The sequence below is a fragment of the Erpetoichthys calabaricus genome, chromosome 5, assembly GCF_900747795.2.
Source record: "Erpetoichthys calabaricus chromosome 5, fErpCal1.3, whole genome shotgun sequence".
Lineage (NCBI taxonomy): Eukaryota > Metazoa > Chordata > Cladistia > Polypteriformes > Polypteridae > Erpetoichthys > Erpetoichthys calabaricus.
Genome location: NC_041398.2, coordinates 166,530,704 through 166,546,944, shown reverse-complemented (window position 1 = coordinate 166,546,944; position 16,241 = coordinate 166,530,704). Strand labels below are relative to the sequence as shown.

Below are 16,241 nucleotides of genomic sequence, written 5' to 3'. Positions count from 1 at the left end.
TGAAGCCCCTAACGTTGCGGTCAGCAAGTGGGCTAACATCCGCCATGTGCCGTCTTTCAGTTGCGAGAGGCAGATCATAGAATGGTTGAAACTGTTGCCCCTAACGTTGCGCTACGTCGTGTGGTTCGTTTATACCTCGTGTCTTCTCATTAAACTTTTATCTCGCGAATATGTTATTGCAATCCGCAGCGGGAGCGTTTCTATAAACTTAATTTAAACTTACGTTTTACACCGTGCTTTGTTTCCCTTATGAACATGCTTGTATGCTTCACTCGCTCCCTTCTCAATTGTTTAATTAATTTTTTGTTCTTCGCTGTTTGCGGCTCCTCCTTCATTTCTCCCTACTGCGTTCACAGTCTTTTCACGTGATTACGTGGGAGGCGTGATGACGTGACACTCAACTCCTCCTCCCACGGCCATCGAGCTGCCGTCCATTACAGTATATTGTGAAAAAAGAGGTTCCAGTTATGACCATTACGCGTTGAATTTCGAAATGAAACCTGCCTAACTTTTGTAAGTAAGCTGTAAGGAATCAGCCTGCCAAATTTCAGCCTTCCACCTACACGGGAAGTTGCAGAATTAGTGATGAGTCAGTCAGTGAGGGCTTTGCCTTTTATTAGTATAGATATAGATTATATATATATATATATATATACACACATATATTATACTATATAATATATGTGTATATGTATGTATATATATATATATATATATATATATATATATATATATATATATATATATATATATATATATATATATATATAAATAATATATGTGTATATATATATGACAGCAACACTCATAACAATGACAACACAATTACATTGACAATCATGTTACGTTATTTTTAAAATGTTTCCTTTACTTTTTCATAACCTCTTTAACACACTACTTCTCCGCTGCGAAGCGCGGGTATTTTGCTATGGTTTATAAAGCCTTAAATAATCTCGCCCCATCTTATATATCAGAATGTCTGACACCTTATATTCCAAATTGCAACCTCAGATTCTCAACGGAGTGCCTTCTTAGAATTCCAAAACTGCCAATTCTAACGGCCTTCTGCCGTTATGCACCTAAAATCTGGAATAGCCTGCCAGTAGGAATTCGCCAGGCTAATACAGTGGAGCACTTTAAAAAACTGCTGAAAACACACTACTTTAACCTAGCCTTTTCATAACTTCACTGTAATTTAAATCCTGATACTCTGTATATCCAATTCATTATAATAACTATTCATTCAAAATCTGTACTAACCCCTACTCTCTCTTCTGTTTCCTTTTCCGGTGTCCTTTTGGTGGTGGCGCATCTACCCAAAGCACCATGATGTTCCAACAATGATGGATGAATTAAAAGCCAGAAGTCTGTATGACCATCAGCATCAAGTGACTCCATGAGAACCCTAACTACAAAGAAGACTATTTCATTTATGTTAGGTAGAATGCCCAGAGGGGACTGGGCGGTCTCGTGGCCTGGAACCCCTACAGATTTTATTTTTTTCTCCAGCTTTCTGGAGTTTTTTTTTTTTTTTCTGTCCACCCTGGCCATCGGACCTTACTCCTTTTTTATGTTAACTAATGTTGTCTTATTTTAATTTCTTATTTTGTCTTTTATTTTTCTTCATTATGTAAAGCACTTTGAGCTGCGTTTTGTATGAAAATGTGCTATATAAATAAATGTTGTTGTTGTTGTGGGGCAGCCATGTACTGCAGGGCCACGAACCTGGCAGTGGGAGTCAGAAACTTGGCCTTGTGCCCAGCTGGAGCCACAGGAAGCTGCATGGGTGCAAGCCTATAAGCAGGTGCAGAAGGTGGGCTGAACTGCTGTTTAATTATCTCCTTGGCTGCAATCACCCGCTTGAGATTAGCCAAGGAGACTGTTTTCAAAGGGATGCACCAGGGACTGCATTTATAAAGGATATATTCCTGCCATGTTTTTAAAGGATTATTTATTTGATTTTAACCTCCACTGAACACCTTCGTTTTACTGGATTATTTATTTATTCAAGAGTTTACAAAACTGCACTTTTGAACATAGTACATTTATTCAAACCATTAAAAGAAACAAAGGCACTATTTCACCTACCTCTTATTATGTTTGTGTGTCCTCATCTGCACATCATAGGCTATCGTTAGTTGTGGCTTAATTTGTAAAGCAGTTATGTAGATTTTTTTAAAATGAAAATATGTAAATGTGCAAGCTACAGTTTTTTTTTTTTTTTTTTCCCCCACTGAAAGAGATGGTGTGGGTTACACCATTCTATTATACTGAAAGACATGAAATGTGCAGATTACACAGGGGTGCAGTGTATATTTGACTAAATACAGTAATGAGATAAATAGCAAAAATCATAAAAAATAAAAAAGCAAAATCTTAAACGGATAAGAACTAATTCATCCTTGAATAATACACAAATACTTGCTACATTATCAACAGCAGCAAAAAACCAACAAATCCAGTTGGTCACTTCTGGACTGACACAAAAAAAAACAACAGAGAATAAGAAGTAAAAACAGGCTTAATTTAGGTCAGTGCCAAGTTAAAAGCAGATGTTTGGAAGAACACTGGCAGCTAAAAGGGTTCCCTAAACTGAACCTGAGAATAATTGATCTAACTCTTCATTTTATACAAGACATTTTTATTCTTGTAGAGCAATGCTGCCTTGGAATCTGAAATAGAACTAAAACATGAAATAATTTTAAAAAACAATTTAAAAAAATAAAAATTTGAAATCTGAAAGATACTGAAAATAATGAATGGATTGAAACAGCTTAGCTTAACTAAAAATATTTTTTTATTTGTTTTACCTGTCATAGGTAAACCAGTCTCCTCCATTGTCAACTGTGCTACAGAAATAACAGCCTGTGGATGTGCTTCCCATTTCTTTCTGTCACCTGCTGGGCATATTTTTTCCTCTTTCTTCATGTCACATTGATGAGGAACACTCTGTGAAGACTGAAGAATTACCGAGGATTTACACTCTTCCTCATCCGACACTTGCCGAGTCTTAAGATTCTGATTCAGCCGTCGCAGAATTTCTCTTTTCTCACTCTAATGCAGCATAGAAACAAATAATATTATGTAAGGACTGTTTATAATCATAAAATGTATTATTTTCAAAAAAACTATACAGGGAAAATTAGTCAAAAAATTAGAAATTATGATCAACATTCCAACTCTATGATCTAATTGAAGATGCACTTCAGCCTTGACAAGCTAATTAAAGGAGTAAAACAGGACAGGACAGCCAAAGTCCTGTTATCCAGTAGCTGTTTAGTAAAAGCTAAGAAAATAAATATACAGTTGAACTAATTGTAATATCACTTTTTTGCCTCACTGCCAACAAAGTCATTGTAGTCTTATTTTTTAATATGTTTTTGTAATGATCAGTGTAGTTCTGCAGACAAAGATATATCACTTCATGGAAAAACCTGGTACATCAAATTGTATGTGCTTACTGTTGGGATACTTACCACTGTATTAATAAGTTAATCTTCTTCTTTCTTTGTGATGGGTGTTAATGCCTTGCAGTGAAAAAAAAGTTTAAAATTGCATTATTCTTATTCTTTCCCTGCAAACAATAGCACTGCCCACTCGTGTGTTTCTCTTCTTGGGAACAAGGAGGACTGTGTCCTCTATTTATACATGAAACAGAACCTTTGATACCCCAACCATAATTAATTGAATAATACTTGGTTCAATCGTATACCACCTGAACTTTCAATTGTCTAATCATAAAACTTTTGTGTCTTGTTTTCCTGATCCACATGTTAAAGATGTGGAAACAAGAACCCAGACAGTCCTTGAGAAGCACAAGAACAGAACTATTTGAATAACTGTATTCCACACAAGCATCAATAACATTTGAACTCCTAAAGACCGACTTTACATTCCCTTTTCAGACAACAAAGAGAAGGACCTTGGTTGGGAGAATCATCATGGCAGATCCACTACCAATGCTGCGAAGGTCAGAAAAAGCTTTTTTTCAAATGTGACAGCCTGTATCCAAATAGGTTCAGTGCACCAGGCCCACTCTAAAAACATCTCAAAGGTAATTTGTCGTTCTTGAATACATTGCTTTAGATCTAACCAGTAAACCCCTGATTCTCTAAAGAATTGTAAATCCAAGAATGGCAATTACTTTCTGTTCCCTCCAATCTTTGTAGGGATGTAAGGTCATGGAGGGTGGGAGCGTCCTGGGAAAGTTTTCATTTAATGAACTAAAAATATATTTGTAGTAAAGCTGTTTCTTTTTGGAGTCATGACTCGTTTGGTTCTGGTGTTTCAGAAGTGCGTTGTAGGCGCCTTCGTTCATTGTTTTTATCCATGCAGTCTCGTTTTTGTTTTTCTATGGGTGTGTTGTTAGCTAGAAGTCGTTTGCTGTTAGGAATCATAATTGAACCCCTGACCGCAGGCACTGTGGAGTAGCTGACTGCTGGCACTGTCAGTAGTCACCACTACCTCAAGTTTAAATACATACACATATATAGATAGACGCCGCATTCACTGTGTTTCCCAGTAGACACGATACGTCAGCCTTATTGTGAGTGGCAAAAGTGCTATTTAAACTAATACAGGTAGACGTGGAAACCGGGTTTTCTGATGAAAAAACAAGGTTTAAAACAGTATCGTTTACATACAACAGATTTTGGCGAATCGTTTAAATGCAATTATTTATATCCATTTATATACTAATAATGGCAATTATTAAATAATTATTATTATTATTAACCATTCCTCCCATATAAGTAACATTTCGGGGACTGCCTTCTTCTATCTTCGAAACATTTCCAGACTTTGTCCTGTTCTTACGCAACACAGTACTGAAGTATTGTTTAATGCCCGAGTCACGTCACATATAGATTACTGTAATGGTATTCTATCTGGCATCCCAGAAAAACTTATCAGTCGCTTAGAACTTCTTCAAAATTCTGCTGCCAGGATAGTATCCTGCTGTTGTAAATCCACTGAACATATTACACCTATTCTCTCTCAACTTCACTGGCTCCCAGTTAGCTACAGAATACAATATTAAATACCGCTCTTAACATTTAAAGCTCTCCACAACCTCACTGATCTCCTCCAGACTTACACTCCTCTCGCTCATTCAGATCAGGTCCGTGGTCCTGCGTCTGTGCATATATACAACCTTTGTTTAGTAATATAGATGTTAACTATCAACCTGTGTTAGCATATGATAATTCTGCAGTGGATTCACCTACAGATGTGTACCATATCAGCTCTCAAACAAACCACAGATTAACTAAAAGGCATGGACAAAGTGGAATAAACACAAATAACTTGATTTCCATTTCAAGCTGTCCTAATGGTCCAATAAATCTGTGATCTTCTGAGATCTTAAATGTGGCTTTACAAAATATTAGAGAGTTCATGTGTAAGACTTTTTACATTAAAGAAAAGTGAAAAAAGTGAGTGAAAAATGGCTCAGTTGTAACAGTGCTGCAATATTAAATGAAGCAAAGCCTCCAAATTATAATTTTGTTCACTCTGTTTGCCAAAGAAAGCCAATTAAACTGTAAAGAAATCAGCTTTGGTAGTTTTGCATTTTTCTGATATCTTTGTGTCCTTATTCAAGAACTAATGCAGTGTCTTACATTGGCCATTTATAGGCCTCCAGGATATGCATCTTATCAAGGAATTGTTAAAACTTAGTATCTATAATAACTAATTAGGACAGATTCCTAATTGTAGGAGATTTAAACTTTCATGTGAATAACCAGTGTGACCCTAAAGCAAGAGAATTTATTAACTAACTGCACTCTTTTGACTTTAGCCAGCATGTCGGTCAGTCTACACACAAGTTTGGACAAATACTGTATTTAGTCAATTCAAAAGTACTAAAAATTGGCATAGGGCAGTTTGTGGATATTGGTAAATCTGACCGTTTCTTCATTTTATTAGATGCAGAAACACTGGTAACTGGAATTAAAAAGTAGTGTTTTGTTAGGAAAAATGTTATCTTGATGCATCAGTCACCTCTGCGTTTGCCAGTATTCTAAATAATCTGCCCGAATTTAGTGCTTGCACTTTTCAAACAAAAAAGAAAATGGAATGCAAGTGATACGCCAATATATGTGAGGAAGCAAAGAAGTATATCAGTCTTTGAGTAAAGTAAGCACCAAGCTCCCAAATACAGTCAATGATGGGGTGGAGGTAGTAAATTCAATATACTGTAAAAGACACACACTGATATATCTGGGGAATAGCCGGAAAGTGCATGTGCACACCATGCAAAAGCAGTTTCGTAGAAAAAGGTAAGTGTTAACTTTACGTTTAAATGTGTGGGACCCTGACCTTATTGTATACAATGTTTCTTAATCATTAAGAAATTTACCAAAACGTGATCATCCTTTTGAAGAAACAAAATATTACTTTTTGTTTTTGAATGAAGAGAACATTTTTTTTTAGGAATGTTGTGAAGGATTCTCTTTGAAAGAGCATCACAACAACTTCTTTCTTTGAAATCTTATTATCCATAAATGAAAACTTTGGTACGGCAGCCAATTTTCTTTTATGTACAGTATATGTGTACATGTATATAATACTATTAATTAAGCTACAATAGCTTCTGCAGTATCTAGCCAATTATGATGCCAAGCGCCTGATGTAACAGCAGCCAGTAGGATGCAAGACTGACTTTTATATTTAGTGTGTTTTCTCAGGTTACGTGAAAAATAAACCACTTGAGCAAAAAATACTTACTATAAAAATTATTAGTCATTAATAATTTTATACATATAAATATGTAATAAACTAAAGAATGAACACTTCTCATGTATGATTACATTTTATTTGAAAAAAATAACATTTGATACGATCAAGTCTAACTTATACAATGAAGACGATAACATTACATACAATGAAGTCATACGTAATATAATAAAATTCAACCACTATCCAAGAGAAAGAACAGCCAACAGCAAATCTTTAAAAATAAAGGAGAGAATATCCTTTTCTCCGATTTGCATACTTATTCTAAAATGTTACTAATTAGATCTTGCCATATTTAAAAAAAAAAAAAAAAAAAAAAAAGGTTTTTAACAGATCCTTTAAAACAAGAATTTATTTATTTTTCCCAATCTCAAATAGTATAGAACATTAGTTATCCACTGACTTGTGATAGGTAGGCTGGGATTCTGCCAGTTAAGCAAGATAAGTCTACATGCTAGTAGTGAAGTACAGGCAATTACAATCAATTTGTCCTTCTACACTTTAAGCCCATCTAGGCATACACCAAATACAGCTGTTAATGTGTAAGGAATGTTTGTGACATTTAGGCTATCCGATAGGCATTCAAAGATTTTTGTCCAAAATGATGGTAATTTGGTGCACGTACAAAACATGTGGACCAGGAAACTATTTGTTTACTACTAAAATGAAAGTTATACCTTTCAGAAGACCTGAGAGTCATTTTGTTAGCACAAATCTGCATTATCTCAAGGTACTATAAGTCAGAAAAATAATAATTAGCCTTCATTTCCTGCTGTATTAAATATGAAATCTCAGAACATAAGAGCTAAGCTATCCCAATATCTCATCTAACAACTCTTTGAATTAAGTTATAAGTTTGGGTTCTAGTCAACGTTCCCTCTAAGCTGCGCTAGCGTGCGCTGGCGCACCAACTGTTTAACCTTGGCGCACAACTTTTAATCCTAGCGCACGTGGCGGCCGATTTGTTAATTTTCGTAAAATCACGTGCCGGCGGACTGCGGCCTGGCGGGAATCCTGTTGCCTGCGTGACTCGGGAGTCTCGGGCTACATGATTCAATCGGCATAATAACGAAGTAAACTTTGTTTTTGCTGGAATTACCAAATTGACTGCTTGTAACAGTACAGCAATAGTTGAGGCAATAAGGAGATTTTATAATGAGAATAACTTGGACATAAATCGCATGGTCATGTTTACATCTGATGGTGCATCTGTGATGCTTGGAAAGCATAATGGTGTTGCTGCTATATTAAGACAATCAATTCCTCACTTGCTAGAGCAGCACTGTGTAGCTCACCGAGAAGACCTAGGAATTGATGATGCTTGGAAACAGTTACCATTAATGAGGGAAATTGAAACTCTCATAAGAACAGTATATACACTGTTCAGTAGATCAAGTGTAAAAAAAAATAAATTTCAGGAAATGGCCAGTGCTGCAGACTGTGATGCTGTTTCATTTAGACCTATAAATGAAGTTAGATGGCTCTCAAGACACTTTGCTGTACTTGCCTTGAATAGGAGTTATGACATTTTGTTAGACTATTGCAAAGAACAAGTAGAAGAGGACAATGATCCAGTTCACAAATATTGTATTGATAAATTAAGCAAACCTGAATATCGTGTGGCATTACATATCCTATGTGATGTACTTGGTGAACTGGCAGAACTGTGCAAAATTTTCCAGAGAAGTGCTTTAACCACTGTAGAGGCATATCAATTTGCCAAAGCTAAAATCAGGAAACTGAGGTCTCAGTATCTGGGGGAACACGTGCATTTCAGTGACACTGTAAAAGATTTAGTTGCTTCTTCCCCATCTCCAGTAAAAACAGATAACATTCTTAAATTTATTAAGCAAATTTGTGATCATTTGGACAGAAGATTTCCTGCTGATGAATTAAAAGACTGGTGCATATTTGATAAAGACCATTTCTGTAATCAAAGAAATCTGGATGATTTTGCTTTTGGTCATGAAAATCTTGCACAGCTGGCTAAGCGTTACTCTGTCTTGTTCAAGAAAGATGAGAAGATTTTTGCCAAGGATGTTTGTAAAGAATTTTCGGATTTCAAATGCATCGTTTCAGAGAAAATGAAAGCTGGATTAATGAATACATTTCAGGACATACTAGCATTCACCCAGCAGGAGCAGGAGCAATTCAAAGGACTAAATCTTTTGCTTGATGTTTGTGGAACTTTTCAAGCTTCCAGTGCTGATTGTGAAAGGGGGTTCAGCTTGATGAACGCCATTAAAGTTAAGACCAGGAATCGCTTGGACAGTGATCACCTGGAAAATCTTATGCGAATTAAACTGTACACAGCAGCTGGATATGATGTAAATATCAACAGTGTTTATAAGTTTTGGAAAAAAGAAAAGGGAAGAAGAGAAAGACTGTAAGACATGTACAGAAATAGACATTCATGATACATGTACAAGACTTCAAGTTTGATTTTAAGTTACCACACTGTTTCACTTGAAACTTACTGATTTGGGATTATGACTATCTATTGGTAATTTAATAAATTGGTATTAATATTTATAATGCTTAACTTTTGAATTTTCAAGTAATTTTACTTTGTAATTCTAAATAACATACTTTGTAAATGACATACTTCATCGCCACTAAAACGAAGGCCTACAGAAGCGTTGATAAAAAGCGCAATCAACCGATGTTGGTAAAATAACAAATCGAAGCCGGTAAGGAGAAAGTGGCTCACAAGTTTTGAAATTGATAAAATTTTGGCTCACAAAAAAAAAATTTGGCTCACAACACCCAAGTCCTTAGAGGGAACGTTGGTTCTAGTGTACATTTGTTCTCAAAGATTATCTCAAATTTTATCATGTTATGATCACTGTTGCTTAAAGTATCAATAATTCTCTTGCACACCTCTTAATTGATTAAACAATACACTATTATCTAAGATATCAGAGTTTGGATCTCTGCCTTTCTTCCTTAGTAGTCTAACCCACAGTGACTGTGACGTGTTTCCTTCTTCCATCCTGAAGACATGGGCACCCTTCCTAGTCAATAATTTTATATTCCTCTCCATCACTCTCCTTTAGCCATTAGTCTATAATTCCTACAATATCATAATCCAAAGTAAATTCTGTTGCCTCTGGTTCATGAATTTTATTTTGTGTCTTTCACAGTCTACCCCAACCCCACACAATCTAGCTCCTAGAATGTGTGTCCCTTTCTCTAGTAGTTGTGGTCAATCTCGTCAGTAAAGGAAAATGTTTACAGTGAAAGGCATTCCAATGATGGAGAAAAGTAAAAAACTTTATATAAAAAAAAAAAAACAAAACTTTAATACTCACAACATTTCTTCATCTATGCATTATGGCTAAACATTAACTTCTGCTTGTATAGTCTTATTCCTGGTGCGGGGAGGATTTCGGAGAATATTACAGATTTTAATTTGACTTTCAGCTTGTCTCCAAGTTCCCTAAATTTGCTCTGAAGAGAACATGTACTTGTCTTTCCAATGTCAGTAACTGGTCCACTCTTTGGGTTATGTGGGACACTCTCACTCCTGGTAAGCAACATATTGTGGTTGACTCCTGATCTCTACTGCATATCAACCTGGTGGTATTTCAGAGGACTGAATCTCCAGCAAGGAATATTGTTCTTCCCCTCATTCTCTTTAAATTGGGATGACTTTTGAAGCAATGTATACATTGGTTAGTTCATTTTTATTTTCTGATGAGAAGCTGTGGTGCCTTGTTCCCCTTTTGACTACCTGATTCCGTACTTGTTGTTCTCCTTAACTTGGAGAAATGTATCCAAAACCTTTGGTGTGCATTATTCTATAGTCTGGTATAGATTCATTTGGGTCTGGTTCTGGTTTCCAAGAGCAAAAACTTTGGTGGTGAGGTTTGCTATTTTTCTACAGTTATCACATATGTAAGACTAATGTGGTGGGACCTTGAATAACAGTCTACATATTGCACGTTTTACCTGTGATGGGCTTGAGAGCCATTTTTATACTTTTCTTTACAGATTCTTTTATAATCTTTTATTTTGATAACTGATTTTTTCAAGAGTAAGGGTTTTGGTATTACAGTCATTTGGATTGAATATTACTGTGGAAATATACTTTTTTTTTTGCAGGCAAGAAACCGTAAATTGACTGCTAGTGCTACAATGCTAACTACCCTCAATTAACAGGCAATCAGCTATACCAGGCTGCTAGTCCACAAAGAACCTTTAATTTGTCCCCAAATTGACCTGTAACTGGCCATAATTAAGCAGCAGTACCTGCAAAAATAAACTAAAACTCCATAAGTAACAACTGAATACAAATTCAAACAATCCTAACCCAACTTACTCAAGTCTTGCTACTTCCTGGCATACCTCTACAGCTCCTTAAATAGTCTACTAGTATTTAAGATATGTGAAGACTGAGTATGTGTCTGCACAATAATCAATCGGACACTATCGAAAAACATTTCCTTGATGAGGAAATTCCTTAATGAGATCAATCGAGGTGTGATAACTGAAATTCACCAATTACAAGAAATGTACCTTGCTGATGTTTACCTAAAGGAGCCAGAGAACTTCAAGCAGGTCACTGCAGAAACAGGTCAGGTCAGATCAGGCTGGGGAGCATACACTGGTACAGCTCGTTGCAGCAGCGCACGACGAAACAGTTTGGGATCCCAGTTGGCAATCCCCCAGCTAGACATGTGGTTCAGTCCCACCCCCTGGAAATGCCCATCTGTCTGTCACAGCCAGGTGTTACGTGAGCTTCCAGACATTTGGGTCCTCAACAATGGGGATTCTGTGAGATTCCTCTGGGAATAGTGCCCCATGACCAAAGAGCCGTAAATGACACTCTCTCACAATGTCACAATGCAGAAAATATGACTCATTCGGGCCTCCGTGAGCAACCGCTCATTCGTCACAAAGTCAAACCAGAGGCACCCAAAGATTCTAGGAAGAAACAAGATACCAAAGGAGTCCAGTCTTCGTCTCAAGTCGTGGGATAGTGTCCATGTCTCACAACCATATAGCGAAAAAGGAAGCACCAGGACTCTTAAGACTTTACCGTTTTGAAAAAATTTCAGGAGCATCACACACCCCTTTCAAGCGACCTCATGACCCTAGATCTTGGTTTTTATGAAATACACTCACAAGCCCTGACACTCAGACTTCTCACTCAGTTTCTTGAGTGCCCTAACAGAGCCTCTATTGACTCTGCGAAGATTACAGCATCATCAGCATAGTGAAGATCAGTGAATCTCTCTTCACCAACAGATCCTGCCCAATAAACAGTCTATTGAAACACTGAACAGAGTAGGAATAAGAACACACCCCTGACGAACCCCAGAATCAACTGAGAAAAAACACAGAGGTTCAGCCTCAACTCTGCACAGCACTAACAGTACCATCGTACAGGCCGGCCAGGACTGCAGAAACAATGACAAGAAATGAACCTTGATGATGTTTACATAAAGGAGAGAGAAAGAGAGAGAACACCACAAGAAGGTCAATGCAGAAAAGCCACAAGCAGTCACTTTTGATGTAACCCTTGGCATAGAAGGAAGATGTATTCTAAATATCCCCATCAAACCACTTGAGAAAGACATACCAGGACAAATACTTAATTACCTTGGACAGATTGTGGTTCTGGAGCAATGTAATCATTCAATAGTGTCTGAGGTAGGAGTCAAATGCTTAAAAGAGTATGAGGTCTGCAAAGATAATGTAATACACTTTGACAAAAACAATGCTGCTTACATGAAAAAAAAAATCTGGCTAAGGGAAGTGAAAGTTATGGCCAGGTTGAACATACTGAGCTTACCATTGGTTTTTTGGGTGCAACTATGCCCATACTTTTCATTGACAACTGGTGCAAAGTTTTGTCCATCAACATTCATCAACAGCATTATTGTGAAACTGTTCAGTTATAGCTCTTTGTTTGAGACAAAGGTTTAACAGGTGCCACAAAAAGAAGGCTCTGAGATGTTACTTGATGATAGATCACTCTACTGTATAAGACACAGAGCCTGCATTCCAAAGATAGGTCCAGTCAAGAAATTAATAGAGTCTGGCAGCGGCTAGCTCCACAGACTTGCGTTCCAGCCTGGCAGAATGGATAATGCCAGTCTGTCCTACATATGCAATATCGTGTATGCTATAAGCAGCTCTAAAACTACCAAGTTAAATTTCTGTACATCAAGTACAGGCAAACAAAACTAATTTTGATTCTGATTTTATTCATGTGTCGTTTCTGAATTTGTATTCATTCTTCCAGTGTTCCCAATCTTCTTCCAGACTTGTGTGGAATGCCTCTCTCTGTGATCCATACCTTATTTTCTGAGGAGATCGATTTATCCAATGGCCTGGCACTCTCCACCTGCCCTCTTGCACCTTGGGCCTGTAAAGTGTATTGCAAATATTCCAGGAGTTTGTGGAATGCAGAACTCAGTGCACCTGTGCGTCATTTGCTGTCGTTCATGTACCCAACTCCAGCTTGTCTTCAAGGCAATATGCTAGCTACTTCATTACAGTTTGCGCCCATGACCACTCTCGTGTTGATACTGTGATATCATTTGTGTGCTCATCCACACTTGAGGAAATGATCTTTATGTGTGTGGCTTCAATCACACCAAACCCTCCAGGTAAAAACAGCAATTTGTATGAATGCAGCTTGATTTAACATTACCTCAGGTGAAGTGGTGGGAAATGTATATGCATCTGGGTAAAACCTCACAGGTAATAGCATTCAGATTTTGGTGTAAAATTTGAGAAATGGTTGGTTGAGACATACACAGATCCTTGCTGTTCCAAAGCTGTATTTTCCTCGTGACCAAAAAACGTAATGTTATCATAACTTTCATTTCGGCTGACAGTGTATGGCTTTTCCATGTAGATCTCTGCCTGAACATGATCTTCTGGCAGGTCCTAGCAAGTTGGGACATCTCGTGAGCGCTCCTAATTCCTGGTAAAGTTTTGAGTAGTTTCTTAAATTAGGAAAATTAATAAAATGCCATTTCTTCTATGCCTAGCACTAAATTTTCATCACTTTGATAAATACGGGCACTACTTTTCATTTAAATAATAAGTACATACACAATATGCAGTCAAAAGCACTCCATGCTTTGCAGAATCATTAAAGAGAAGAAAAAAAGGTAAAGATAGCAAAAAACATTAATGATAATGTAGCAGAGTGTGGTGCCAGCAAGCATGGTTCTAAAGCATTTCAGCTGCTCTTCGTGGTTGATTTCATGGCTCACTATCCTAACAAGAACTTGCCCACTCAGCCTGCAGTTCTAGGCTGAAGACAAGATGACTATTAGATGCTTCCCCTTTACATTTGCATAACAATTCCCAATAGCTGCTATGTTTTTTCCTGCTTATATAGACTTGCTTTTGCTCTTTCTGTTGTTACCAAACCGCCATTACCATGATAAAAGTATAAAAATATGCATACAGATGTACATGTAATTATGTGCAGCACACAACTTTAATTCCTTTGTTTTATTGCTAATTTATTATTAAGATAGGCAAATTTTGGCTTACTGCCCATAGGCTAGTAAGTTTAAAGTTACATTGCATATCTGTATTAATACTACTGTCTATACCTTTTTGTGAAGTTATAAACCAGGCATGTCCTAAACTCCATGCCCCCATTCCCTAATTTAATCCATGACTAACCTATACTGTTAATGTGTTTCCAATACATATCTGCCATTATTGTTTAAAGGTAGCCCCCATTCCCTAGTTTAATCCATGACTACCCTATACTGTTAATGTGTTTCCAATACATATCTGCCATTATTGTTTAAATGTAACCCATTTCTTCTAGTAGTTCAGGTGCCATCTGTTCCAAATGGCACCCCAAGGTCACAGATCACCTGTCTATCCTACACTAACATTTGAGACAAATATTAAACCTTCGGATGTTCTTAATCTTATCTGCTCTAATGTATGACATAAGAAGAACTCCTAAGAAGCTCAACTTGTCAGTACTGCTCCTCGGCTTAACACCTAGCTCTTAAAATTTATCCTGCAGAACTGGAAGCGTAACATTACCCATGCCATTGGTTACTGGATCCACTCCTCTGGATCCAGTTATGGCCTCCAGCTCTGATCATCAGCCCATCTATACATCTAGGGAGATCTAGCGCTTGTGCATCACTCTTAGTCTCTAAAAACAAACCTATGTCTCAATCTCAATAATAACTTATACAGTAATCCCTCCTCCATTGCGGGGATTGCGTTCCAGAGCCACCCGCAAAATAAGAAAATACGCGAAGTAGAAACCATATGTTTATATGGTTATTTTTATATTGTCATGCTTGGGTCACAGATTTGTGCAGAAACACAGGAGGTTGTAGAGAGACAGGAACGTTATTCAAACGCTGCAAACAAACATTTGTCTCTTTTTCAAAAGTTTAAACTGTGCTCCATGACAAGACAGAGATGACAGTTCCGTCTCACAATTAAAAGAATGCAAACATATCTTCCTCTTCAAAGGAGTGCGTGTCAGGAGCACAGAATGTCACATAGATAGAGAAAACAATCTAGCAAACAAATCAATAGGGCTGTTTGGCTTTTAAGTATGCGAAGCACCACGGCACAAAGCTGTTGAAGGCGGCAGCTCACACCCCCTCCGTCAGGAGCAGGGAGAGAGAGAGAGAGAGAGAGAGAGAGAGACAGAGTTTGCTTTCCAGTCAAAAATCAATACGTGCCCTTCGAGCTTTTAAGTATGCGAAGCACTGTGCAGCATGTCGTTTCAGGAAGCAGCTGCACAAAAGATAGCAACGTGAAGATAATCTTTCAGCATTTTTAGACGAGCGTCCGTATCGTCTAGGTGTGCGAACAGCCCCCCTGCTCAATCCCCATACGTCAGGATCACAGATAGTCAGCCCAAGAGAGAGAGAAAAGTAAGCAATCTAGCTTCTCAGCCATCTGCCAATAGCGTCCCTTGTATGAAATCAACTGGGCAAACCAACTGAGGAAGCATGTACCAGAAATTAAAAGACCCATTGTCCGCAGAAATCCGCGAACCAGCAAAAAATCCGCAGTATATATTTAAATATGCTTACATATAAAATCCGTGATGGAGTGAAGCTGCGAAAGACGAAGCGCGATATAGCGAGGGATCACTGTAATTGAATTCTTTAGTACAATAGTACAATCTTTAGTAGTTCAGCTAGCTTTCCCCTTGGGATTAATAAAGTATCTATCTTCAAGTTCAGCCACCTTGTTTCCAGGAAATTTGCCTCTAACAGGTCTACATCTGTGGGAGACATCAGCTAATGCTGCTCCTGGAGTTCAAGTCTCCCAAAAAAGTATGTCATCATGAAGGACTGCCACTGCCTCATTCTTAAAATGTAAAATGTGTTTTGGTGACTATTTAACTCCCATTTAAAAATTAAAAATATAATGATGTACTTAAAGGGCCTATAGTTGACATTTCATACCAACTGCCCCTATACCTACTGATAAAACACTCCCACATCCCTTTTGTTGCTTCCCATACACTTACTCCCTAGTGTGCCTTT

General features: G+C 37.5%; 1 protein-coding gene across 2 annotated transcripts in view; it reads right to left on the bottom strand.

Moving 5' to 3' along the window:
- Positions 1-16,241, bottom strand: part of nek1 (NIMA-related kinase 1) — a 331,746-nt gene that overhangs the window by 119,650 nt on the left and 195,855 nt on the right. For both annotated transcript variants that reach the window (XM_051927638.1, XM_051927639.1), the window contains exon 25: positions 2,811-3,054. In XM_051927638.1, the coding sequence (XP_051783598.1) occupies positions 2,811-3,054 (244 nt within the window). The remainder of the gene's footprint in view (positions 1-2,810; positions 3,055-16,241) is intronic.